We start from the raw sequence: 27,815 nt of genomic DNA, 5'->3' as shown, positions 1-27,815 counted from the left end.
TTGCCTCCCAGCCAGGCGTTTTTCCAGGCTGCTGTCAACACAGACTGCTCTGGCTCCGTGATGGAGACAACAGGAAAGGCTCCTGACTCCATGAAATTCCATGAAATTCCATGAAATTCCATGAAATTCCATGAAATTCCATGAAATTCCATGAAATTCCATGAAATTCCATGAAATTCCATGAAATTCCATGAAATTCCATGCCCAGCAGCTGCTCTGCATCAGGGCTGTCCTGGCTGTGACAGTGGCTCAGCTCAGGGACAGGGGAGCAGGAGCCTTTGGTGGGTCTGGGATTGGAATAATGGGAATTTTCCTGAGGCTGGCGAGGAGAAGCTGATGGGAATAGGGGCTGCAATTGGGATTGTCAATTATCCAATTAGCAATGGCACAGCTAATTGCTGGCGGTGGGGATGTGGAGGGAGGGGCTGTTCCTGTCCCATTCCCCCCCAAATCTCCTCATTTCACAGAAATCTCAGAGTTGGAGTTTCCAGAGAAATTTTGTGAAGTTCTTGTCTGAAGATTATTTTAGGATTTTTCTCTAGAAGCAAACCAGTTCTCTGGGTCTGCCTTGGACAGCGGGGAGTTAACAGCAGACTTTTTTTCTTTTTTTTTTTTATTTTTTTCATGGTCATATTATCTAATAATAATAATAATAATAGCTGCAGTTTCTTGGAATTTGTCTGGAAGTGTCTGGTTCTGTCTGATGCTGGAGACGGGATCCTGGACTGGGTGATCCCCAAGTTTCCCTTGTTGCAGTGTGTAATTATTTAAATGTTTATTTAGGGTGTTGTTATAATTATAATTATAATACTCTCCTCTTTCCTGAAAGTCCTCCCCCTCTGGCATAGGGAGAATCTGTTTTCTGGTGGAGTAGAGAGACAGAAAAATGTCAGAAGGAAAAATTCAAGTGTGGTAATTAAACTTTTCCTCATGGATCCCATGGGAAGGCTCCTGACTTGTGTTTTTAAATTCTCTTATGGAATCCCACAGACATTTAAGGACAGGCAGTTTTAATTCCCTTTCTTCACTTGATGACTAATTTGATTTAATTGTAAAATCCAATTAATCCCATCCACTAAATGGTGTTCACCATAAGCACCAATAACCTGACAACAGAATGCAAGAAAACAGAAAAATTGACTGCATTTTAATTTTCCTACAATATGTAATTTTAATTTTAATATCCTAGCAGCAGCTACTCTATTTCCTATTTTCCACCCTATTTCCTGACTTTATACTCATTGTAATTTTCCTGTAAATACCCAGCCCTTGCTTACAAATCACAGGACAGGGTAAATATTGTTCTTTAGGTTGTCTTTGGAGACCGGAGCTGGAAGTAAAACCATATGAGGAGACCAAGATCAAAAAAAAAAACCCCATTGAAGGCAGCAGAAAATAAATGCAGTCTGGAGGAGTGTCAGACAAAGGGAGGGAACAGCTGGATCGAGTAAAACACCAGGAAAATTGCTTCCATCCCTAAGGGGGAGGGAGGAAGATTTGTTTTGTCAGCCCAGAGCTGTGTGGGACCAACTTGAGCCGATGAAAATTTGATGTCAGAGTCAGGGAGGGCTCAGAAGGGGAGGGGAAGGAGCAGAGGGATCTGCAGAAAGGGGTGAGGGGAAAGGAAGGAGCTGGAGGTGGAGAAATCCTGCAGAATCTGGGGATGTCAATTGATGAGGTCATAGAGTTTGCCAGTTGCAGAAAAGAAAGTTAAAGGCACCAAAAAAAAAAAAAAAAAAAAGTTTTGAAGTTGTTTTTCAAAAGAGGCGAAAACTCCGAGAAGCCGAAGGAATGGAGCAACTTTTCAAACTCCTCCTGTGGCAGATTTTGCTTCAGCAAAGTAAGCTCCGAGCTGCTGGTGGGCTTTACTGGTTTTTTTATTTCAGCTGGGGGTTGGCTGCGGGATTTTGAGCCGTTCTCTTTGTAAGGTTTTGTTCAGATTCCTAAACTTGCTCTGTTTTCATCTGGAGAGGGGAAGGGAGTCGTGATTTTTTTCCTCTGCTTTTTGGGGACAGAATGGAAAAATGTTTGAGGTTGTTGGAGCTCTGTTCAGCGTGTTTGTGCAATTTTTTTTTTTTTTTCTTTTTCCTATCAGCAAATTCACAACCAATAAGCTTGGATGCGAGTACAGCAAAGGTTTCAGAGATTTCCAGGATTAAATGTTATTTTTCATGTTTGAAGAAGCAGAAACAGCTGGGGGTGCGTGCGTGTGAGGGTTCAGATGGAAAGAAAAAAAACAAGGATGTGTGGTTTTTGGTTTCATTTTCCTCTCGTCAGCAGAAAGACCAACACAAATTCACTTTTGGGCAGCAAGGTGCAAGAAAGGAGTAGAAAGTGAGGAGCACAAGTTTTTTTAGGGACTGGTGACCTCTTGTTCTTAGCAATTTTTTTTAAAAAAAGCTGTGGTGACACCTGAGCCCCCCAATTCCTGAGGTGGGATAAAGTGAGGAGGACAATTCCTGAGGTGGGATAAGGGGAGGAGGACAATTCCTCAATTCCTGAGGTGGGATAAGGGGAGGAGGACAATTCCTCAATTCCTGAGGAGGACAATTCCTCATTTCCTGAGGTGGGATAAGGGGAGGAGGACAATTCCTCAATTCCTGAGGTGGGATAAAGTGAGGAGGACAATTCCTCAATTCCTGAGGAGGACAATTCCTCGATTCCTGAGCTGGGATGAGGTGAGGAGTTCCCTCTGGTCCCTGATTATTCCACCCTCCATGTCTCCACTGCCTTTTTGCGATGCCCCAGGGCAAGGTTTGGCGATTGGCAGGTGAGGGGGACAACCATGGGGACAGAAGGGTTAAAGTGGCTCAGAAATGTGGGGTGGCTTAAAGAGGAGGAGGAGGAGAGGACACAGATCTGTGCTGCACAAACACCAACCAGTCCAGTGAGTCCCGGGGCTGGAAGAGCAGGTTGGGCTGCTGCAGAGCCGGGCTGAGCTCTGACAGAATTCCCGGAGCCTTCTGCCTTTAGCTGGGTGCAGCCCCGATGTTTGAGCCCACCCAAATGAGGATCTAAGTCACGGTGAGGGTGGGAATGGGGGCGAGCTGTGGTCCCTCGAGTGTTAATGTCTCGGGGAGGGCGAGCTCCGTGTTTGGAATGGCTCTACAAAACCATTCCCTGGGCCTGCAGCCAAGGGGAAGCTCACAAGGCAGGGGAGGCTTTCTAAAGCTCAGCTCAAATCCCAGAAAAGCTGGGGCACATCTCGGAGGGGTCCTGTCTGTGCCCCCCGGGTGGGGTTTGGCTCCTTGCACAGCCCAGGAGTTTTCCCTTTGTGCAGAGGCAGCACATTCCTGCTCTCTGCGTGTTCCTGCCTGCAGGCAGGGCTGGAATTGTTGGGGCTGGATGGGTATTTAGGGGCTCTGACTTCCTTTTTGGAAATGGGAGACTCTGCTGCTGGGAAAGTTGTCCCAGGAAGTCTTTAAAAATAAACAAACACAGAGATTTAGAGAAAATCCCGGTTCAAAGCCTGGCTCTGAAGGGAAATTTTGTTTTACTGAGGAGCTGAGTGGGGGAAGTTTAGGACGAGCTGTTTTCTCACCATATCCCTCTTCCAGATGAGCCCAGATGTTTCTCCTCAGTGGGTTTAGAAACCTCTGGCTCCCAGAGGAGAGCTGGGCTCATTTCTGTCACTGTCACCTTGCTGCTGCTGCATCAAAAGCCACCAGGGCCCCTCAGCCCCCTAAAGAGCCAGGATGGAGCCTCTGCCACTCCCCAGAGGGTTTGGGGACAGCCTGGTGCCACAGGCTGCTGCTTTTCCCGTGATTGTGACCATAAAACCCCCATTAAACCCCCTAAAAGCAGAGTCACGGCACAAATGAGGATTGTGGCACCCACAGAATCTGCAGGACTTTTGTGCTCTGGTTGTTTCTCATCCCCCAGAATGAAACAGGAGCTCAGTGGTTCCATCAGCAGCGAGCTGAGCAGCAGCTCAGGAGGGAATTCATTCATCCCAGGAATTCCTCTCCAGCAGGGAATTCATTCATCCCGGGAATTCATCCCAGGATTGTTCAGGCAGGGCTCAGGACAAGGACTCAGCTCTCTGTCCTTGTCCTGCTCCAAGGACACTGCCTGTCACACATCTCTCACAGCCCGAGCCTTTTGCTTCTCATTTGCCCACAGATTTTTTTTTTTTTTTTTTTTTTTTTTTGGTAGCTTAATTCTTCACATGAAAAAATGGATGGGATTCAAGAAGTAAGAGCTGGCTCTGCCTTTTACAAGGGATTAAGAAATCGTTTTCCAGGCTGCTTTCCTCTTCCTCTTCCCTACTGTGGGACCACAGAGTATCTCTGGGATCCTGCTGAGTCAGCACAGAATTGCATTTTATTGGTGCTTTTTTTGTTGGTGTTGTTTCGAGGGTTTTTTTTTTGGTTTTTTTTTGTGGGTTTTTTTTTGGGGGGGGGGTTGGGTTTGTTTGGTTTGTTTTGTTTTTTGGGGTTTTTTTTTTTTCTGTGGTTACATCACCCAGAGAAGACAAAGTGATTCTCCATCCCATGCAACTCGAAATTTTCCAAAGGAAAGCCACAGCTGAGCTCTGTGTTGACAGCTCTGAAGGCAGCTGAGGCTGAGGAGCTGCAGCTCCTGGAGTCCTGTGAGGACAGAGCTCAGAGCTGTCACCAGGTGAAAACTCTGTGGTTTCACAGCTGCCTCACCAGAATCCTGCTTCCAGCTGACCCCAGTGCTGCAGCTCATGAGCTGTCACCTTCCCTGGGCCGTGCCTTTATCTCTGTCCAGAAGCTGCTGTGTCAGAAAATCCAGTTTAAAAGCAGAGCTTGGTTGCTCTGCTTGTCTCTGAAAAGAGCAAAAGGCTCGTTCCTCCTTCCACTGCTGCTCTCTGCTCAGATTATTGAAGGTCAGTTGTTCTAAATTCCATTTTTCCAGGCGTGCAGGAGATCAGAGACATCCCAGATTCCTCGGATTTCTGAGTGATCTCATTCACAGCTCTGTCAAATAATTTTGAGCCTTACCCACGAGCTGATGGATGTGTGCATGGGGAATCAGAACAATCAGTTCTTCCTTCTTTTTCTGCTGGAGTTTCTGTGCCTCTTGTGAAGAATTATCCTTTTTTTTTTCCCCCCTCCTTCTAGAATTTTGCTGCTTGGCTGCAATGTCACTTATTTTTAATATTTGCACCATTTTGTCAAACCAGGGGTGATATCCTAGGGCAGGTTCAGACCCAAAGTTTGTGTCCAGACTCTGTGTGTGCACAAAGTGAGAAATTCTGTCTCTTCCCACCTCTCTGTGCTCAGCTCCAATATTTAAATTCTAAATTCACCTCTTCTGGGATGGTTTCTGTGGTGATGTTCAAAGTCAACCCAGCTTCGTGTGGCAACAGCCAGCAAGTCACAAATCCTATAAAATGCAAAATATGAAATCCACAAGCTCTTCCCTGGTCCCAAGAGGACACAGCATCTCGTGGTCAGTGAGAAACACCTTGGAATGACTTTTTGAGGAGGGAACAGCATTCCTGCCCTGTTCTTGGCTGAAGTTTTAAAGGTGGAGGGGAAAAGACCCCACAAAACATCAAATTTTCTTGGCTAAAAGCTGTTCCATGCCAGCCAACCCCTTTTTTTTTGACAGAGAGTTGTGTTTGGAGAATCACCTGTGGCTCCAGCAGCTACACCTGGGCAGGGAAGGGAAGGGTGGTGCTTGCCTTTGGGTTTGGTTATTTATTAAATCTTTCCTCAAGTACAGAAAGTTCAGCAACACTTCCAGCTAGAAGGGAGCAAAATGGAGCTGGACCTAGCAAGCTACAAAGTCTCTTCAAGCCAAACAGTCCAATAGAGAATAAACACCTGTATTATTTATACTTTTGACCCAAAAACCAAACTCCTGTGCCCTGCACTGCAGCACCAGCTGTCCAACCAAAAACTGAAGCCATGAAGAAAAAGGAGCATGAGCATGAAAAGAGGCACCACCCCAAATCCCCCACCTTGCCCCATACCTGTCACTTTATTATAAAAACCTCAGATTTTAAACCCTTCACCGTGTGAAATCACACACTTCTGATTTATTACACACCCCTGATTTTAACTCCATCACTCAAATTCGGAGCCTTCTCCAAGGCCTTAAGTCAAAAGCAGTGTTCTCCAGGAGATCACAGAAAACTCAAACTCAGATTTCTGGGATCCAACACTTTTCCTGGCAGGTGGAAGGTGCAGGGGTTCCAAAAAGGAGCCAGAACCAGGTGCTGGTGTGAGCTCAGAGCTTTGGATGGCTGAGCTTTTGTCGGTGGTTGGATTTTTCAAAATGCTGCTTTGGTAAATTGGAGGCTGCTTTGGTAAATTGGAGGCTGCTCCGTGTTTTTCCCATTAGCTCAGAGGAAAGGAAGGAGAGCAGTAAATGCTTTCATTGCTCTGCCCGAGCCAGCAGAGGATGTTTCTGTGGCCCCAAAGCAATCGTTTGTTGGGGCAGGGCTCACACATCATTCCCCAGCTCACACATCGCTGCTCGTGTCGCGACATTGCCTTGGCACCCACTGAGGCACGACCACATGGCCTGGGATGCCTTTAGGTCTAAGTTTCCCTCTTCTCCTCGGATGTGCTTTTCTGAGGTTATAAACGAGAGACAAATATCGATATTGAGCAGAACTGAGATTGTTTTATTTGCTGCAGACAGAGCAGGCAGCGCTGGGGAACGTGAGGGGTCAGCGCCCACTCCACGCTCCACCCAACCTCGGTTTGCAGCCTCTTCTCACACTGGGGTTTTTATTGTCATCAATAATTTTGGGGTTTTTTGTTGTCCTAAGCAGTGGTGGTTGAATGAACATCCTTGTAGAGACCCAGCAGAGCAGTTCTGGGAGTCTGCTCCTTGAGATGAGCAGCATTGAGCACACAAAGGCAGGAAGGGCTGTTGGGAAGGCTGAGTTTGCAAGCTGGGAGCCCACACAACTTATTTGGAAAATATAACATAATATAACATAACATCAAATAACATAATATACCATAACAAGGTGATTTTAAACAGAATGATTTTATCATATAATTTCCTTTATCTGGTGTCCATGCTTCACTTCAGGGCTGAGTATTCTGGTTTATACAAACCCCGATGTTTTTGTGATTAACACGAATCTTTTAGCAATTATCACACTGATGTGCTGGGGTGATGAGGACAAACCAGTTCCTATTCCAGTTAAGAACTCAAGGACCTTTTCTCCAAACTTCAGGCCCTAAGCACAAACTAAGTGGAAAGGTGGAGGGTGGGTTCATGCAAATGAACCAGAACCTAGAAAAGTGTGAGATTTTGTGACCAACCCCCTCCTTTCCTTCCATCTTGGAGCCATCCAGGCAGGGGCCACCACTGTGGCACTGATATTGCCGGGCTGTGCCTTTTGTTGGCCTTTTGTAGGCTCACAAAAAATACCAATTTTATTTCCTTAACTCTGTGTGTAGCCTCTGCCCCAGCTCCTCAAGGCATCACCTGGGCACTGTGACCCCTCTGCTGTGCTGGCAGCACAAGTGACACCGATTTTTCCTGCCTGGTTTGGTGCTGTGGAATCAATTTTTATCGTTCTTTTTTTTTTTTTTTTTTTTTTTTCTGAGCTAAATCTAAGTCCTGGCTTGCACAGACAAGGGCTGATCCATTTTGCTGCCTATCATGAGAGACAATCCAATGATGGGATTGTGATCTCTCTTTCTTACATACAGAGAGCACAGACCTTGTCCAAGATTTCATTTTTCTCTTTGTGATGCTGAGATTTTAAATGGAAGGAAAAAGCACCTCGTGTGTGAAGTGCCTTTGAGCTGGCAGAAAGTGCTGCTCATTTTTTGTCTTCTGCTGTCCCTGCCCAGTGTTTTGTGATAAAAAAAGGGGAGGAAACCAAATTTATTCTCAGCACTTGGGGGTGTGCTAAAATACCCTCAGTCTGGAGCTGAATTTTGAAATTCATAAATTCCAGGGCTGAAAAAAAAATAAATTAAAAAAAAAAAAAATACAGCCTTTGTCTGAGGGACTTTGTGCCTCTGACATTAGCAGGACAAAACCTCCAATGATTTGGATGGAACCCACTTGGTTTTGGCTGGGTGCAGGGATGAATGGTGGTGTTGTGTTGGGAATCTGTGCTGGCAATCAAAATCCTGATGCCAGGAGAGCTTCTAGACCCCCCCTCCCACACAAGGAGCAGGACCAGAGAAATGCAGAATCAAAGGAATTGGTTCATCTCTGGCAAAGCCCTTCCTGTGTGGATCTGAGTCATGTGAGTGAGTTGGAGAGAGCTGATGCATCCAGAGCACAATCCCAGAATTAACTGTGCAGACAAAAAAAATCAGCATTAACAGGGCAGGGCAATGGGTGGAGCAATAACAGAGGTGCTGCTGGACTTGGAGTGCTTTTGTAGCTTTTTTTATCCTTTTGTTGTCACTGACACTCTTTATTTTCTGCTTTGACAGGTTCTGTGTGCTCATATTCAGGTGAGTGGCATCTCTGTGAATCTCTGTCAGGTTTTGTGATCATGAGGAGGAGGGAGAGGGGCCCTGATTCCATGGCATGAGCAGGGGCTTTCATTCCTCACTTCCATGGATTGTGCATCCCATGCACTGGAGTCTCTAAACCTGGATTAACCCGGGGGTTGGGATTAGGGAGGGTGGGTAGGACAGCTCGAGGGGACAATCCTGATAACAGACATGAATGAAATCTGTGTTAAAGTTTTATTTATTGGGAAAAGATTCTTCCCTCTGAGGGGGGCTCTGATCAGGCTCCCCAGGGAATGATCCCAACCCCAAGAGCTCCAGGAGGGTTTGGACACCACTCCCAGGGATGCAGAGTGGGATTGTTGGGGTGTCTGGATCAGGGATTCTCTGGCTCCCTTCCAGCTCAGCATTCTTTAATTCTCTGTAAGAGTGCCCCATGCTGGTCTTGAAACCAGAACCAAAACCACACAGAGATCCCCAACTCCCACTCCATTAACTCCACAACCCTACAACTCATTTTCTTGCTGTTTGCTCCCGATTTTTCCAGTCCCAGCCGATGCCTCCAGCCCATCCAGCGTGGTGGTGTCAGTGCTGAAAAGGCTCCCCAGGGAATGGCCCCAGCTCCAGGAGCTTTTGGACACCACTCCCAGGGATGCACAGGGTGGGATTGTTGGGGTGTCTGGATCAGGGATTCTCGGGGCCTCTTCCAGCTCAGGATTTGATTCTCTGTAAGAGTGCCCCGTGTTGGTCTTGAAACCAGAATCGAAAATGTGCAGAGATCCCAGAGATCCCAAACTCCCACTCCATTGACTCCACAACCCTACAACTCATTTTCTTGCTGTTTGCTCCCGATTTTTCCAGTCCCAGACGATGCCTCCAGCCCATCCAGCGTGGTGGTGTCAGTGCAGAACAGGGTCCCCAGGGAATGGCCCCAGCTCCAGGAGCTTTTGGACAATGCTCCCAGGGATGCACAGGGTGGGATTTTTGGGGTGTCTGTGCAGGGCTAGGGTTGGATCAGGGATTCTCTGTGTCCCTTCCAACTCAGGATTTGATTCTCCATGACAGTGCCCCATGCTGGTTTTCAAACCAGAATCGAAAATGTGCAGAGATCCCAAACTCCCACTCCATTAACTCCACAACCCTACAACTCATTTTCTTGCTGTTTCCTCTTGATTTTTCCAGTCCCAGCCGATGCCTCCAACCCATCCAGCGTGGTGGTGTCAGTGCTGAACATCAGTGCAGTGCTGGGCTCCCAGGCTGTGCTGCCCTGCAAGAGCCACCGCATGGTTTGGACCCAGGACCGCCTGAATGACCGGCAGCGTGTGGTGCACTGGGACCTGCTGAGCTCCTACTATGGGGACAGCAGGATGGAGAGGCTCTGTGACATGTACTCAGCTGGGGACCAGCGTGTCTACAGCTCCTACAACCAGGGCAGGATCCTCATGCCCGAAAATGCCTTTGCAGATGGGAATTTTTCGCTGGTGATTAAAGGTACGGTGATTTATTTTTTAATTTTTTTTTTTTTTAATCCCCCTGTGGAGGGTTTGGGGCGGGGTGGGGTTTGTGCAAAAGGTTGGAAGGTGCAAATGGTCGGCTCGCAGCATGTGTTTGGTAAATGAGTTTAATAGCAGGTTTATTCTCGGGAGGAATTTCAGGGTTTGGAAGGAGCTGCCCAGGGAGGTGGAGGAGTTCCCATCCTTGGTTTGGGAGCAGTTTTAGGTGTGCCTGGCTGTTCCTGACACTTGGAATTCAGGATTTCAGGGTCTGGGAACAATCTCAGGTGTGTCCCTGACAGTTGGAATTCAGGATTTCAGGGTCTGGGAGCAATCTCAGGTGTATCCCTAACACTTGAATTCAGGATTCCAGGCTCTGGGAGCAGTTTTAGGTGTGTCTGGCTGTTCCTGACACTTGGAATTCAGGATTCCAGGCTCTGGGAGCAATCTCAGTGCACTGGTGGCTCTCAGTGCTCTGGGTATTTGTGCACCTCCCGAGTCTATCCCAAAAAACCAGCACAGCAGATCAAAACCCTCTCAGCAATTCCAGCTGACTAAATTCCTGCATTCCTGGACGTGCACATTAATTAATTTCTGCTCCTTGGGCACTTAGGGAAGTGGAGCTTTCAGCTGGAGATTCAAGGCAGGAAGAAGTCAAGGAATTTCCCCCCAAACCACGCTCTGTTCCTGGGCTGCTCTCTGGCTTTTTCTCCAAAGTGAAGCCTCCAGCTGGCCCAGAGGAGGTTCAGGCTGGCTGCAGGAGGATTTTTTTTCCCTGGAAAGGGTTGTTAAACGTGGGAAAATTGCTGCTTAGGGAGTCCCCACCCCTGGAGGTGTCCGAGGAAGGGCTGGACATTGCACTCAGTGCTCTGGGCTGGGTGACAAGGTGGGCATTGAGGTTGGACTCAGTCTTGGAGTTCTTTTCCAACCTCAGGGGTTCTGGGAGGTTCTCTGAAGCACTGAGATTTTTATTTGCCTTTGCAACAGAGCTGTTTGGAAAGAGAATTTGGAAAAACCCAGAAGCCACCTGGGCTTTTTGTGGCCCTTTGGTTGTGATTCATTTCCTGAGCTATGAGCACCCCATGGTCGTTGTTCCTGCTCTCAGCTCAACCTAAACCAGCTCCTTCTTTCCACCTGGCAATAGAAACACCTTCCCCACGAGAGCAAAAATGATTTCCTAGGTGACCAAATCGTTCTGTTGGGTGAGATGATTTGTCTCTGCTAAACCCACCCTGGTGAAAAGGAAGGCTTGGAACAAAGTTAACACCCAGATAAGGATTTGGGCAAGTGCAAAGGGCACAAATCATTAATGTCAGTGTGAAACACTCAATCCCTCTCTCTTCCCTGCTCGACAGGAGTTGCAGAGAGCGATGAAGGCACATATTCCTGTAACCTTCACCATCACTACTGCCACTTGTACGAAACGGTGAAAATCCAGCTGCTCGTTGCCAGGAGAGGTGGGTGTGGTGACCCTGCGGGGTTTTACAGGAGCCGCAGAGGCTGGGCAGGCAGAGCCTCCCTTTGCTGGCTGCTCCCCTGAGCTTCACTGGGATTTTGTTAAAAACCTCCCTCCTGTGCCTGCAGCCTGCTCAGCTCGGGGTTTGTTCCTGGTTATTACCAAACTGTCCCTGCTGCAGCAGCAGCGCAGCCCTGGTGACAATCCCAGCCCTGGTGACAATCCCAGCCCTGGTGACAATCCCAACCCCTGGTGACAATCCCAACCCCTTCTGGTGACAATCCCACCCTTTCTGGTGACAATCCCACCCCAGTGACAATCCCAACCCCTGGTGACAATCCCAGCCCTGGTGACAATCCCAACCCTGGTGACAATCCCAACCCAGTGACAATCCCAACCCTGGTGACAATCCCAACCCCTTCTGGTGACAATCCCAACCCCTGGTGACAATCCCAGCCCTGGTGACAATCCCAGCCCAGTGACAATCCCACCCCGGTGACAATCCCAACCCCTGGTGACAATCCCAACCCCTTCTGGTGACAATCCCAACCCCTGGTGACAATCCCAGCCCTGGTGACAATCCCAGCCCTGTGACAATCCCAACCCTGGTGACAATCCCAGCCCTGGTGACAATCCCAGCCCCTTCTGGTGACAATCCCAACCCTGGTGACAATCCCCCCCCAGTGACAATCCCACCCTGGTGACAATCTCAACCCCTGGTGACAATCCCAACCCTGGTGACAATCCCCCCCCAGTGACAATCCCAACCCTGGTGACAATCCCAACCCCTTCTGGTGACAATCCCACCCTGGTGACAATCCCAACCCCTTCTGGTGACAATCTCCAAGCCACAAGGACCTGCCCGTGCTCTTGCTGCTGAGCTTGCCCTGGGCTGCTCCTCTGGGCATTTCCAGGGCAATAAAAACACCCCGAGAACCCCAGGCTGCTCCTCTGGGCTCTCCCAATGCAATAAAAACACCCTGAGAACCCCAGGCTGCTCCTCTGGGCTCTGCCAGGGCAATAAAAACACCCCGAGAGCCCCAGGCTGCTCCTTTGGGCTCTCCCAATGCAATAAAAACACCCCGAGAGCCCCAGGCTGCTCCTTTGGGCTCTCCCAATGCAATAAAAACACCCCGAGAGCCCCAGGCTGCTCCTCTGGGCATTTCCAGGGCAATAAAAACACCCCGAGAGCCCCAGGCTGCTCCTTTGGGCTCTCCCAATGCAATAAAAACACCCTGAGAGCCCCAGGCTGCTCCTCTGGGCATTTCCAGGGCAATAAAAACACCCCGAGAGCCCCAGGCTGCTCCTCTGGGCATTAACAGTGCAATAAAAACACCCTGAGAGCCCCAGGCTGCTCCTCTGGGCATTTCCAGGGCAATAAAAACACCCCGAGAGCCCCAGGCTGCTCCTTTGGGCTCTCCCAATGCAATAAAAACACCCTGAGAACCCCAGGCTGCTCCTCTGGGCATTAACAGTGCAATAAAAACACCCCGAGAGCCCCAGGCTGCTCCTCTGGGCTCTGCAGTTTCTCTTTTTCCTTCTCCAGAGCCAAACAGAGCAGTGCAGCTTCAGCTCCCCCAGTAATTCAGGCCTTTGTGGGTAGGAAAGCATTTCCTGCTCAGAGGATTGGGGATGAAGAGCCCGGTTCCATTCTTAGCCTGAGCAGGGAATTTGCTTCCTGCTTTTCTGGAGCAGGAGATTAACTCGGAGTTAGGAGGAGCAGAAAGTGGCCTTGCTTCATGAGATGGCCAAGGATGAAGAGGATTTTTTTTTTTTTTTTTTTTTAACTAAGGGCTGAAATAAGTGTGGAAAAGCCAGGGTCGTGTTCAAGCTGTGCCACGTGGGCACTTTGAAGATTTTGGGAGGGGGTGTGTTATGGGATTCCGTTCTTGTGGAGTTTTAGGGGTTTCCAAGAGAGCAATCCCAGGTGTATCTGGGTGTCCCTGACACCTGGAATTCGGGATTCCAGGATCTGGGAGGGATCTCAGGTGTGTCCTTGACACCTGGAATTCAGGATTTCATGGTCTAGGAGGGAACTCAGGTGTGTCCTTGACATGGAATTGAGGATTCCAGGATCTGGGAGCAATCTCAGGTGTATCTGGGTGTCCCTGACACTTGAAATTCAGAATTCCAGGATCTGGGAGAGATCTCAGGTGTGTCCTTGACACCAGGAATTGAGGATTCCAGGCTCTGGGAGCAATCTCAGGTGTGTCCCCTGACACCTGGAATTCAGAATTCCAGGATCTGGGAGAGATCTCAGGTGTGTCCTTGACACCTGGAATTGAGGATTCCAGGATCTGGGAGCAATCTCTGGGTTTCCCTGATGTGGAATTCAGAATTCCAGGCTCTGGGAGCAATCTCAGGTGTGTCCTTGATATGGAATTCAGGATTCCAGTGTCTAAGAGGGATCTCAGCTTTACAATCATTATTTTTTTTTTTTTTAACACTTTCTCTCACACAGTTACAATTTAATGAGCACGGCTCCCGTTTTTTTTTTTTCACCAGGAGAGGATGCCAGCGAGCACTGGGACGGCGAGAAGCCGGTGCTGGTGGCTCCGGAGGGCAGCACGGTGACCCTGCCGTGTGTCAACCGGCAGCACATCTGGACCGAGAGACACAGCGAGGAGGAGCAGCAGGTGGTGCACTGGGACCGGCAGCCCCCCGGCGTGCCCCAGGTGAATCACGCCTTTAAAAATGTTCACTTTTTTGCTAAGGGTAAAATTAGTTTCCGTGGCCAGGATGTAAGGTAGGTGAAGGGTTGGTTAATGATCGCTAGATGCTTAGGTTAGAGTTAATTGGGATAATTAGCTGCTTTGTTGTAGCCGTGGGAAGGGGTTTTTAACCCTTTAAAAAATAAGATGCACCGTGGTCGTCTGTCATGATAGAAAGAGCCAAGTTGATTCAGGAACACACTTGGTTTTATAGCAGGACTGCAACTCCCAGAGCAGAGAAAAGGAGATTGGTTCAGAGAGAAGACACCCCATGGCCAGGGCCTGGGCACACACCACAACAGGGGTTTGATTTTGGTATTAATTCCTTTTTATTGTGACCAAATTATCACCCAAGCCTCGAGCTGGACCGGGAACAGAGCTGAGAAGCTCCAGCCTGGAATATTTCTCAGGCTGTAATTTTCTTAATTTCTCAATATGTGTCCCTACACTTTATAAATTCACGTACAGAAGAAGGTAAAATAATAAACCGTTAATCACGAAGGATGAAGCCTTGGATCGTGCCAGGGGGTCACCGAGACCTGATGAAGACTCTCCTGACTTCATCCTTCGAGACCACCGACCCAAATTCAAGAGCAGAACCTCGCACGCGTGAAGGACTAACGGGCTCGTTTTAATATCAAATGGGGATGGGAGGTGCTGGGCTTATGAATATGTATTTTATGTAAAATATCGGGGAATAAATAGATTGGAAAGGACCTCACGCCTTTGGGAGGTGACTCCCGTGTCCCCGCCGGTGAATAAACACGCGGGGTGACGCAGGCACGCAGACAATCAATAGGATTGAGAAAATGATTGATAAAGCAAGCTCCGTTTATCCTGTTCCAATGGCTTTTTATTCGCTTAGCAAGCAACAGGCGCAGCTGTCCCGTTCGGATTGCTTGCATACACATTTCTACCTTAATGTTTGCTCTTTCCAAGGTTCTTCCTTGTCCTCGTGAGAAACTTCTCTAAGGTTACACAGAGCAGGATGACAAAATCACAGTGTCCTTGTCACATCACTTGCAAAATGATGTTACAGCCAACATCTTACTCTGATCAACGAGGTTCCAACAACGCCTCCAAAGACCCGCGACCGCGATCATCAAACGCGCCGCTTCCTCACTTTAATCCATCACAGGGGTTTTGCCCGTGATTAGAGCTGTTTTTTTTTTTTTTGTTTGTTTTTTGGTTTTTTTTTTTTTAACGATTGGCAGGACCGTGCTGACCGCCTGGTGGATCTGTACGCGTCCGGGGAGCGCCGCTCGTACGGCCCGCAGTTCCTGCGGCAGAAAATGAACGTGAGCCGCGCCGCCTTCGCCGCCGGCGATTTCTCGCTGCGCATCTCTCACCTGGAGAGCGCCGACGAGGGAACCTATTCCTGTCACCTGCACCACCACTACTGCGGGCTGCACGAACGCAGGATCTACCACCTGGCCGTGCTGGAGCCGCAGAGGGACAGCAAGGTGGTGAACATCAGCAGCGACGGCAAGGCGGCTGCAGGTCAGTGCTCTGTCCCCTTTGCAGGAAATCCCGCTGGGAAAAGCCAGAATCTTTCATTTTAGCTGGATAAAATCGTGGGATTTCTCTGCCATAGACTTGGATAAATTTCTCTGTCACAGAGGGAGGTGGTGAAAATCACCATACACAACACAGCCCCAGCTGCAGGTCAGTGCTCTGTCCCCTTTGCACGAAATCCCGCTGGGAAAAGGCAAATTTTAGCCCTTTAGTTGGATAAATTCGTCTGTCCCAGAGGGACAGCAAGGTGGTGAACATCATCAGCAATGGCATCACCCCAGCTGCAGGTCAGTGAGGTCTCCTCTTGAGGGTTTGCAGGAATTCCCACTGGGAAAAGCCAGATTCTCTCCTTTTAGTTGGATAAATCCCTCTGTCACAGAGGGAGGTGGTGAAAATCACCATACACAACACAGCCCCAGCTGCAGGTCAGTGACCTCTGCTGTGGAGGGTTTACAGGAATTCTGGCCAGGAAAAGCCAAATTCTGTCCTTTTATTTGGATAAAATAATGGGATTTCTCTGCCACAGAGGGAGAGGAAGGTGGTGAACATCACCATACACAACACAGCCCCAGCTGCAGGTCAGTGCTCTGTCCTGTGTGCAGAAAATCCCACTGGGTAAAGCCAGAATCTTTCATTTTATTTGGATAAAATCGTGGGATTTCTCTGCCATAGACTTGGATAAATTTCTCTGTCACAGAGGGAGGTGGTGAAAATCATCAGCAAGGGCATTGCCCCAGGTGCAGGTCAGTGACCTCTGCTGTGGAGGGTTTACAGGAATTCTGGCCAGGAAAAGCCAAATTCTGTCCTTTTATTTGGATAAAATAATGGGATTTCTCTGCCACAGAGGGAGAGGAAGGTGGTCAACATCACCATACACAATATAGCCCCAGCTGCAGGTCAGTGCTCTGTCCCCTTTGCAGAAAATCCCACTGGGAAAAGGCAGATTCTGTCCTTTTATTTGGATAAAATCGTGGGATTTCTCTGCCATAGACTTGGATAAATTTCTCTGTCACAGAGGGAGGTGGTGAAAATCACCATACACAACACAGCCCCAGCTGCAGGTCAGTGCTCTGTCCCCTTTGCACGAAATCCCGCTGGGAAAAGGCAAATTTTAGCCCTTTAGTTGGATAAATTCGTCTGTCCCAGAGGGACAGCAAGGTGGTGAACATCAGCAGCAATGGCATCACCCCAGCTGCAGGTCAGTGAGGTCTCCTCTTGAGGGTTTGCAGGAATTCCCACTGGGAAAAGCCAGATTCTCTCCTTTTAGTTGGATAAATCCCTCTGTCACAGAGGGAGGTGGTGAAAATCACCATACACAACACAGCCCCAGCTGCAGGTCAGTGCTCTGTCCTGTGTGCAGAAAATCCCACTGGGTAAAGCCAGAATCTTTCATTTTATTTGGATAAAATCGTGGGATTTCTCTGCCATAGACTTGGATAAATTTCTCTGTCACAGAGGGAGGTGGTGAAAATCATCAGCAAGGGCATTGCCCCAGGTGCAGGTCAGTGACCTCTGCTGTGGAGGGTTTACAGGAATTCTGGCCCGGAAAAGCCAAATTCTGTCCTTTTATTTGGATAAAATAATGGGATTTCTCTGCCACAGAGGGAGAGGAAGGTGGTCAACATCACCATACACAACACAGCCCCAGCTGCAGGTCAGTGCTCTGTCCCCTTTGCACGAAATCCCGCTGGGAAAAGGCAGATTCTGGCCTTTTATTTGGATAAAATAATGGGATTTCTCTGCCATAGAGGGAGAGGAAGGTGGTGAACATCACCATACACAACACAGCCCCAGCTGCAGGTCAGTGACCTCCCCTGTGGAGAATTTGCAGGAAATCCCTCTGGGAAAAGCCAAATTCTTTCCTTTTATTTGAACAAATTGTGGGATTCCTGTGTCACAGAGGAAGGTGGAGAAGCTCACCAGTGGTCCCAGCTGCAGGTGAGTGGCCTCCCCTGTTGAGAGTTTGCAGGAAATGTGGGAAAATCCAGATTCTCTCCTTTTAGCTGGATAAATTGTGGGATTTCCTCTGCTCTTTGTGGCTCTCGGTGCCGTGGATCAGTTGCTGAGGAGCTCTTAGGTCACGGCTTGGATCTTAAAGATCTTTTCCAACCTGGATCATTCTGTGGAGATTTCACTGAAGAGTTTTCCACGGAACGAGAAGGATCCAGAGCTGAATCTTTGGGGCTCTGAAGAGCTCAGCCAGCCCAGCCCCAGCTCATTCCAAACTCTTCCCATCACCTGCAGCAGTGAGGATGCCATGGGCTGTCCCCCCATCACTGGGCTTGGTGCCTTAGGATTTTAATTTTTATATTTGTAACCCTGCAGTTCTTTAGGGTAGAGCTCTAAACTCCACGCACAGTGTGAGCTGCTGCTCTCCCATTTTTGCTCACACACAACAATTCCTCTCCAGGCTGGGAATCAAAGACCCCTCACTCCTCAGGCCCCGAGATGGAAACAAAAGTGAGGTCCAGACCCATTTATGTGAGGTTCATTCCCATTTTTATGGGGTTCAGTCTAGTTTTTATGAGGTTCAGTCCCATTTTTGTGAGGTCCAGTGCATTTCTGTCAGGTTCAGACCCATTTTTATGAGATTCAGACCCATTTTTGTGAGAACAGTCCCATTTTTGTGAGGTTCAGACCCATTTTTGTGAGGTTCAGACCCATTTTTGTGAGGTTCAGACCCATTTTTGTGAAGTTCATTCCCATTTTTGTGATGTTTATTCCCACTTTTGTGAGGTTCATTCCCATTTTTGTGAGACCAGTCCCATTTTTGTGAGGTTCAGACCCGTTTTTATGAGATTCAGTCCAGTTTTTCTGAGTTTCAGACCCATTTTTGTGAGGTTCATTCCCATTTTTCTGAGTTTCACACCCATTTTTATGAGATTCAGTCCCATTTTTGTGAGGCTCAATCCATTTTTGTGAGATCAGACCCATTTTTGTGAGGTTAGTTCCATTTTTCTGACTTTCAGACCCATTTTTCTGAGTTCCAGTCCCATTTTTCTGAGTTTCACACCCATTTTTCTGAGTTCCAGTCCCATTTTTCTGACATTCACTCCATTTTTCAGTGCTGTGGGCTCAGGGCAGCTCCTGTCCCCTCTGTCCCCGAGTTTTTTTTCACTGCTCACCCTGAGCTTTGTGGTTTTTTTCAGCTCCCTGTCCCTTTTTTGCTGAAGGTGTTGATGCAGCCCTGATTTTGCTGTCACAGCTCAGAGGAGAGAATTTCTCTCTCCTTTGCACGGATGGTGCCAGAGCACGCAGAATCAACCACCAGGAATTTTCCTCCACCCTTCAGCTTTTTTTTTTATTTTTTTTTAAATTTTTTTTTTGTGTGTGTGTGTGTATGTGTGCCATAAACCGATTTTCATATTTTCCACTGCACTGAGCTATCATCTGTCAGCCTGTCCAAACTCAAAACCATCACACTTCGTTCAGGCAGAAAAAGAAAAACAAAAATACCGAGTTTAATTTTTTTTATTTTTTTATTTTTTTTTAAAAAGTCTTTTGGGTATAGTTCTTTATTAACGCTTTAAAATATTCATTGTGTTTTAATATTTATTGGCTGTTTAATATAGAATTTTGATTTGTTTCATACATTCTTAAATAGGTTTATTCCCCTGTAGAAATTGAATTTCTCAAGTCATAGAGATCGAAACTTTTTCCCTGGGGCTGAGGTCGCTGTCCAGAAAATCGTGCCACAAGTGGAGACATCCAGAAATTTCCTTTTCCTGGGGGCAGCTGGGGAGGCTGAGCATTGCCCATGAAAAAACTGCCTGGAATTCTCCTGGGGGACACAACATAAACGGGGAGGCAACAAAAGCCAAGCGAGGAGATTTTTATTTTTTATTTTTTTTATTTTTTCTTTTTAATTTTTATTTTTTAATTTTTTAATTTTTAATTTTTTATTTTTATTTTTTACTCTTTAATTTTAATGTTTTATTTTTGTTTTTTATTATTATTTTTAAATGTTTTTATTTTTAAATGTTTTTTATTTTTTAATGTTTTTTTATTTTTTTTTTTTTATTTTTTAATTTTTATTTTTTATTTTTTAATTTTTATTTTTTATTTTTTATTTTTTAATGTTTTATTTTTGATTTTTTTATGTTTGATTTTTTATTTTTATTTTTGATTTTTATTTTTTACTCTATTTTTTAATGTTTTATTTTTGGTTTTTTTATTTTTTAATGTTTTCTATTTTTTAATGTTTTATTTTTGATTCTTTATTTTTTAATGTTTTTTATTTTTTAATGTTTCATTTTTGATTTTTTAATGTTTTATTTTTTTTTTTTATTTTTTATTTTTTAATGTTTTATTTTTAATGTTTTATTTTTAATGTTTTCTTTTTTATTTTTTTCTTTTTAATTTTTTATTTTTAATTTTTTTATGTTATATGTTTTTTTTTTAATGGTTTTTATTTTTTATTTTTAATTTTTAATTTAATTTTTATGTTATATGTTTTATTTTTTATGTTTTTTATTTTTTTATTTTTTATTTTTATTTTTTAATTTTTTTCCAGGCAGCAGCCTCATCTCCTGGCTTTGCTCCTCGGGCTTTGCTCGGCAGGGAAATCTCTCGTGTCCCGCGGTGACACTGAAATATCGGCCAACCTTGCCGGGGCTGGGGGGAGCTCTCCACCCCTGCCGGCACAGTTTGGTCCCTGGCGCTCGGGGAAAATCACGTTAAGGCATTTCTGGGCGAGGTTTCCTTTCCCCCACCACAATTAGGATTTATTTTTCAGTGGTTCAAGGGTCCTGGGAGTGAATTTGTGAGATGTGCTGAAAGATCAGATCTTGGTTAGAGAATAAACCTTCCTCAGCGTGGTTTAAATTGATTTTTCAGTGGTTCAAGGGTCCTGAGAGTGAATTTGGGGAGATGTGCTGAAAGATCAGATCTTGGGCACAGAATAAACCTTCCTCACCTTGATTTAAATTCATTTTTCAGTGGTTCAAGGGTCCTGGGAGTGAATTTGGGGAGATGTGAGATGTGCTTGGGCACAGAATAAACCTTCCTCATCTTGGTTTAAATTCATTTTTCAGTGGTTAAAGTGTCCTGAGAGTGAATTTGGGGCAGGTGGATATGAGGTGTGCTGAAAGATCAGATCTTGGTTAGAGAATAAACCTTCCTCAGCGTGGTTTAAATTGATTTTTCAGTGGTTCAAGGGTCCTGAGAGTGAATTTGGGGAGATGTGAGGTGCTTGGGCACAGAATAAACCTTCCTCACCTTGATTTAAATTCATTTTTCAGTGGTTCAAGGGTCCTGGGAGTGAATTTGTGAGATGTGCTGAAAGATCAGACCTTGGTTAGAGAATAAACCTTCCTCAGCGTGGTTTAAATTGATTTTTTAGTGGTTAAAGTGTCCTGGGAGTGAATTTGGGGAGATGTGAGATGTGCTTGGGCACAGAATAAACCTTCCTCACCTTGATTTAAATTCATTTTTCAGTGGTTAGTGTCCTGGGAGTGAATTTGGGGAGATGCGATCCCCAGTGACAAAATGGGATTTATTGCATTGCCCAAAGCTGTTAAATCTCCGTTTGCTCTGTTTGTTGTTGAGGTGCTGCCCGAAGTTTAACCCAGCTGTGTCTTGCAGGAGGCCAGGAACAGAATAACAGAATTCCCTTCTTTGCTGTGGCAGAGAGCAGGCAGGGCTGTCACACCTGCTCTTCGCAGCTTTGCAACTGGCTTTCTTGGTTTGAATCGATATTTTTTAATTTTTTTTTTTTTTTTTTATAGCTTGGCAGGGTGGAATTTTTTTTTTTTTTTATTCAGGGAGCACAGGGCATCTGGAAATCGCAGAAAAAACAGAATGCTGCTGGGGTGGAGCACCGGGCCACCAGAACAGAGAGTTTTGCTCGTGCTTTTGGATTTTTTAGGAATGCTGTTGGCATTGCCAAACAATCAGCTCTGGTTTCAGAGCGTTCATTTCAATCCACTCTTGCCCGATTTGATTTTGTTTTTGGCTGGGTTGGCGTTTTTAAAACCAAACTGCTCCCCCCCAAAAAAAATTCTGGCAGCAGTCGCTGTGGCAGCGCGGGCAGAAATGTCAGAACACTTCTGCTGAAGGGCACGGTGACTTTCCGGGTATTTCCCCACTTTTCCCCTTCTTCCCTCCGGGTAATGGCAGGAAAAGCTCCCAAGGGAACGGGAGGTGAGGGCTCCATCCTGTTCTTGCCTGGTGCTCTGTGAAAATTCCCTGCAAGGGGTGAAGGTGTCATTTCAGTTCTGTTTTGGAGGAAAAAAAAATTAAAAAAAAATAAAAAAATTCCCAGATTGTGGGATTCCATCCGTGCCTGGGCTGGTTTCTCTCTTCTCTGCAAGCAGAGAAGTCATTTCCTCTTTACATGTGTAAAACATTGACCTATTTATTTGAGATTTACCAAAAAAAAAAAAAAAAAAAAAAAAAAGTTCCACTTAAAAGTTTTGAATTGAATTCAAAACTGAATTCAATTGAATTGAATACTCTTCAATTCTCCCCTTCCCCCGTGCTGTGGAACAGAAATCCTGCTGCACCCACGACAGGAATGGAATCTTGGCTTTCCTCTGTGGGTTTGGATTTTTTTAGGGTGTGTGTGTGGGGATTTATTTATTTTATCGATTTTTATTTCATTTCAAAGGAAGCTCTTTTTTTTAAAATTTTTTTTTTTTTTTTTTTTTTTTAATTTGGCATTGAAAACTCTTCCCACTGCATAAATTATAACCCTTGGCAAGCAGGGGATGCTGTCTGGAGCCAGAGCAGTGTGGAGTGTGCGCTGAGAGGGACCCAGGGGAGGTTTGGGTGACCCTCTGGAAAGTTTGGGGTTGCTCTGAAGTTTTGGAATTTTTGCTCTGAAATTCGCCCTCTGTGGGAATTTCCCGCTCTGATCCCAGGGAAGGGAAAGGGCACAACATCTGCCACCTGCCAGAGGTGCTGCAAATCGACTTTTCTTTAATTAAATCGACTTCAATTCTCGCAATTCCCAATTTCCCCCCCCCCCCTTCCCCGCTGCCATCCTGCTTTTCTCTGCTTTCCTTCCCCTTCAGATCCAAACGTGGTCAGGGGCCACAATGTCATCAATGTCATCATTCCCGAGAGCAGGATGCATTTTTTCCAGCAGCTGGGCTACATCCTGGCCACCCTGCTGCTCTTCCTCGTCCTCCTCATCATCGTGGTGCTCCTCACCCGCAGGCGCCGGCAGAGAGGTGAGCCCGGCCCAAACCTGACCTGACCTGTCCTGTCCTGGAGGGACAATCCTGGCAAAAAAAAATTCCTGCCAGGAACAGCGATCCCCTCCTGGGAAAGCAGCAGGGAGGAGCTGCAGGGGCCGGCGTGGTGTAAAAAAAAAAAAAAAATATCCCGGCATCGATTTGGTGGAATTGTTGGGAAAAGTCTGCAGGGTCATCGCGTGCCCGAATCCCTGTCAGGATTTGCGGAATTCTTGTGTAAAAGGGAGGAGAAAAGTGGGATTTGTCCCGTGGGAACTCGGGGTGTGAAGGTCCTGGCAGTGCTGGGGACTCTGGGATTCCATAAAGGCATCACAGCACACGAAAAAATGGGCAGCAGGAAAGGACCTGGACTGGCTGTGACGGCTCCTCCTGCTTTTCCCTCCTCTTTAGGTTATGAGTACAACGTGAAGAAATATGGAGAGTAAGTAGAATATATGTAATATAAAATATAATATTTATATATCTATAATATACTATTAATTAGGTTTAGAATGCATTCAAATGAACTCTTAGCCCCTCTCCTCAGCTAAGAGCCTAAACCAGCTGAAAATCTGGTTAGGAGGAGGAAGAGGAAGGAGAATTTGTTCTGTGGGGCTGCTTTGGCAATTGAATTTCCTCTTGTTGCTCTCTGGGAACTGATGGAGGGATGAAGTTTCTGTGAGATGCCCTTGGGAGTTTTTGGGAAAGGAATAATGCACGGATCTGTTTTGAGATGGGGCCAAAATCGTGGATAAATAAAATATATTTATATTTTGTATGATTAAAGTGGGAAAGATAAGGAAATTCCGGGATTGGCTGCCCATTGTTCTAAGAGCTGGGGAAAAAAAAAATGTGGGGGGGAAAAAAAATTAAATAAATTCTCTAAAGTAACATTAGAAAAGCTATTGGGGAAAAGTGTGAAAGGAGCCAGTTATTAAAGGATGGCACAATGCCATTTTCCACCGTGATTCCCTTTTCAGGAAGGATGTGAATCTTAAAGAATTTCCAGTGGACACGACAGATCTGACCCCACACAAGAGTGAAGACATCAGGCTGGGTACGTGTCCCTGGCCACCAAACCAGGTCCAAATCCTTACATCTGAAATTTCTAATGGCATTTAGATATTTTGAAGTGACTTAACTCATTCTTTAACCTCTGCAAGTGGGTATGGATTTTTATTTGACCAACACTGGGTGAAGAGAATTCCTGAGTTAGTTGAGTTCATTGTCTCCACTTTCCTTTGAAGCCAGTTTGGTTTAATTTTCTGATTTTCTCCTGCCTGGATGTCAAATCACTCCGTGAACATTTTGGGCCTTCTGTCAAGATCTGTGGTGGAAATTAAGGCAGATAAACAGAGAATGGGAGGAAGAAAATTTGCTACAGAGGCCCTGAGATAGAAAAGAGAAAATACAAATTTCCCTGGAGCTCGTGGTGAAGTGAAAGACGCTGGGGAGAGGGGAAGGGAGCTCATCTCACACTGTGAAATTGGGGTTTTTTTTGGGATTTATGGAATTGATTTGGGGAATTTCCAACATTCCTGGAGGTGGATGCTGCTCCTTGCTGGGGTTGGAAGGTGCAGCCTTGAGTTTATTGTGTCAATAATTGAGAATTGGTTCTTGCTGGGACTTGGAGGGAATTAATTTCACAAAATTGATGCTCTTGTCTGCACCACCCTGAGATTCCTGAAGCTTTGTCATGATGCCAAATTCACACCAGCTGCAACTTGCTTGATAAGCCAGGAAATAAAAATCGTCCCTTTGGTTTTTTTTTTTTTTATTTGCATCCCCAGTAAAAGCACAACCTTTAAAAGAACGAGCTGACAAATCTCAGCTCCCAAAAATTGCCGTGAATGCCCCAGTAAACAAGAGAGAGACAAAACTGGAAGTGAAGAAAGGAATTGCAGAGGGTGGGTTGCAAAAATCCTTCTCTGTGCGTCCCAGGAGAGCAAAAATCTCTGGATAATTGTTCTCCAGGTGAGCTCTGAGGAGATAATTCAGGGCTGTGGTGCCTGTGAGGAGCAGGGAGCTGAAGTTTGCACAACTCCTTAATGCCAGGGGCTAAAATGAAGTCAGAGCTGTTTTCCTGCTGAGTAACTCCACAAAAATTTCCTAGAAATCAGAGGTGCCAGACCTAGAGCACATCGGGGAAGGGCTGATCGCCTCTGTCTCGTTCATAAATTTATTTATTTTTTTTTTTTAAATATCCTAATGCCTGTGTGAATTCTGCTCCTCCCTCGCACAGATTACAAAAACAACATCCTGAAGGAGAAGGCTGAGCAAGCCAGAAGCTTCCCAGCGAAGAACATTGATTTAGACAAAGGTAATTAGCACTTTCTTCCCCTTAATTGGTGGCTGCAGGAGGGAAGGACGGTCCCTCAGTGAGTGACCAAGCCACAGCCGGAGAGGAATGAGAAACCTCCCGGCAAAAAGCAGGAATGAGAAGGGAGCTCCTTTCCCATCCTTTCATCGTGGAGCCACAAAATGCAAAGCTGCGATTAGGTTTTTAAAAGATTTGGGAATGGCAAAAATTGGGATTTTTTTTTTTTCCCCCTGATTGGAGAAAGCAAAGCTGGCAGGGCTGGGACAGTTGCCTGCTCTACTGTGACCTCAGAGGGAGAAAGACAGAGCCCAAAAATGTCCTGGCGTGGTGTTTGGGCAGAGAACAGGGAGCAGAAAGAGAGTGTTTGGGATTGAATTAATTTATGGGTAATGGGCAGTTACTTCATCCAAGAAAAGCAAACAACTCTCCCTCCCCGGGGCTGCATCCAGGATTAATGCCCAGGGCTGTGCCTGTGTTTGGAGGACAGCACCTCTGTCAAGCAGGGCTCTGAGATTCCAGGGGAATTCGGATTTCATAAATGGGGCTGAAATGACACCAAGCTGTCCCTGATGGAATTCTCCTGGCGTTTTTCTCCTGCATCCTGCACGGTGGAGCTGGGCAATAATTTACCCCCAGTCTGTCTCAGCTGAGGGGGCTTTTTGATGTCAGGGTTGTGAGTGACTGCAGATGGCTGCTCTAGAAATAAATCCATATTTTTGTGCTGCTTTGAATGGTTTTGAATCTCTCTCTTAAGTGCTGACCCCGGTTTCCATTTGCTTTCAGATTTCAGGAAGGAATATTGTAAATGAAGACACTCCCAAAGCTGCTGGCTGGACCAGAAGCTTCCATCAGAGATAAATAATGTGGAAGAGAGATGTCTTTTCTTAATTCCATCTCCCTCCAGTCCCCACAGGATTTTTTTTCCACGTCCACTTTTCCCCCACACAAGGGTGCAAATGCTTCATGAAAGAGTTAAACTGTCTTGTGTGCATTTATGGGGTTGGGTTGCCTTTTCTTCCTCTGTTCTCCCAACCCTCCCTTCCCCTTTTCTTTCTCGACAATTATTGTTGGATTTTATGCATCAATGATTTTTATGAGCTGAATCAGCAGAGGTTTTGCTTTGATGTTATTGCTTTAAATAAAACCACCTGCATCACTAATCCTGAGCCATCATTACACCAGGCGTTTTTTCCATGTGGTGAATCCATCAGGAGAACAATGGCAAAGGCTGATCCCTGTCCTAGGCTGGCAGAAATCATTTCCCACTGAATTTTGCACGTCCCAGGTGAAGCACAAAGAGTTCAGCCCTCCCGAGTGGCAGTGCAAAAACCTCGTTTGATCAAGGGGGAGAAATGTCAGAAAATAAATGCCAGAAAATAAATGCCAGAAAATAAATTCAGAAAATAAATTCCTGGTTCTGCAGGCAAAGAGAAGCAGCCCAATGGGTGAACTCTGCATTTCTCAGCCCGTGTTTGTTGATTTGTTTGTGTTCCAGCACAGAGCAGGGCAGGTTTGGCAGGAGCAGCCTGGATGCAGTGCCAGTCTCAGGTAGGTCAGGACCAGGAATGCTCTGGAACTCTGAGTCCTGGGATGGGATTTTCCTGGGATGGGATTTTCCTGGGATGGGATTTTCCTGGGATGGGATTTTCCTGGGATGGCTCCAGGCCACACAGAGCACAGCAAACCAAAGGTAGGAGATGGTGAAAGGGAGCAATTCCACGAGGAGCAGGAGTAAAAACAGGAATTTTCATGGACCAGGGGATTAGAAAAGGGACTCCAGGAGGGGGATGAGTCCATTCCCAAGGGTTTGCAGTGGATTCCTGAGGCTGTGGGCTCACTCAGGGGAGGTTCTACCTATGGACAGTGCCAGAAAATGGGAAAGGATTCAGTGTTGTCATCCAAGCAAGTGAAAACTCCAGGAAAGCTGCAGGATAGGATCAGCTCTTGGGTCTGGAAGGAAAATTGCTGCTGTTGTGAGGGTGGCCAGGGATTGTCACCCCTCTGTTTGGTGGCCTGCAGGGCTGGCAGAGAGGGGGATTTGTGTGCCTGGGGCTGGGGCAGCACCTCCAGGACCAAGCCCTGCCCTTTTCTTGCCAATTTGGGTTTTTTTGTCCCACTGATGCCAACGTTCCCAGGCATCCAAATCCCGTTCCTGACCCCCCCCGTCCCTCCTCCCAGGGATCTCTGCTGGACTCAGAGGGTGGCATGGGGGCCTCAAAAACCAAAATCGTGGTGGGTGAGGCCTCCAGAGGGGCTGTGCTGGCCCTTCACAAGGTGGGGTGTCACAACAATCAACTTTTCATCACAAACAGACCGTGGACATTTTAACAGATATTAACATTTCTGTTACTGGGGGCTGTTTTAAAGAATAATTGTATTGGGGGGCATTAATTTCAATGCCTTCAAGCAGTAAAAATATTAATAATAAAACAGAACTAGAGGTGGAGGTGAGCTTTCCTAAGCTGCAGCTGAGCAGATCATTTTTTAATTTTTTAGCCCTTCCACTGCTCTCCACAGGTTTTTTTTTGTGATCTGTAATTCATTACCTTTATCCTCACTGAAGATCCACCCCAAAAAGTGCCCAGGATTAGTGAGAGGAAGGTCTGGGGTTGATCCCAAGCCCCTTTTTGCCCTTCCCCGAAGCACAGAGGGATTTTTTTTTTTACCTTGCCCTGAAGCCCAGGCTGCATTCCTGCAGGTTCAGGAGGCTGTGCTGGTTATTCCATCAGGGTGGCAG

General features: G+C 46.4%; 1 protein-coding gene across 1 annotated transcript; it reads left to right on the top strand.

The window, feature by feature from the left end:
• Positions 1–1,572: 1,572 nt before the first annotated feature.
• On the top strand, positions 1,573–26,238 carry MXRA8 (matrix remodeling associated 8). The gene is made up of 11 exons (XM_088178938.1): positions 1,573–1,840; positions 8,388–8,408; positions 9,591–9,899; positions 11,257–11,358; positions 13,863–14,032; positions 15,283–15,568; positions 22,597–22,755; positions 23,170–23,200; positions 23,739–23,815; positions 25,001–25,078; positions 25,862–26,238. Exons 1-11 carry the CDS (start codon positions 1,792–1,794, stop codon positions 25,885–25,887), a joined length of 1,308 nt encoding a protein of 435 aa, XP_088035064.1. The 5' UTR covers positions 1,573–1,791; the 3' UTR covers positions 25,888–26,238.
• Positions 26,239–27,815: the final 1,577 nt, after the last annotated feature.

Source organism: Sturnus vulgaris, chromosome 25 (genome assembly GCF_052056855.1).
Source record: "Sturnus vulgaris isolate bStuVul1 chromosome 25, bStuVul1.hap1, whole genome shotgun sequence".
Lineage (NCBI taxonomy): Eukaryota > Metazoa > Chordata > Aves > Passeriformes > Sturnidae > Sturnus > Sturnus vulgaris.
Note: the sequence above shows the minus strand (reverse complement) of the source record. Positions and strands in the feature narration are given on the sequence as shown.

Coding starts and splice junctions, on each gene's coding strand:
- MXRA8 (XM_088178938.1), top strand. CDS start 1,792: ATGGAGCAACTTTTCAAACTCCTCCTGTGGCAGATTTTGCTTCAGCAA. Junction 8,409..9,590: donor TTCTGTGTGCTCATATTCAG/GTGAGTGGCATC, acceptor TGATTTTTCCAG/TCCCAGCCGATGCCTCCAAC. Junction 23,201..23,738: donor AACGTGAAGAAATATGGAGA/GTAAGTAGAATA, acceptor TTCCCTTTTCAG/GAAGGATGTGAATCTTAAAG.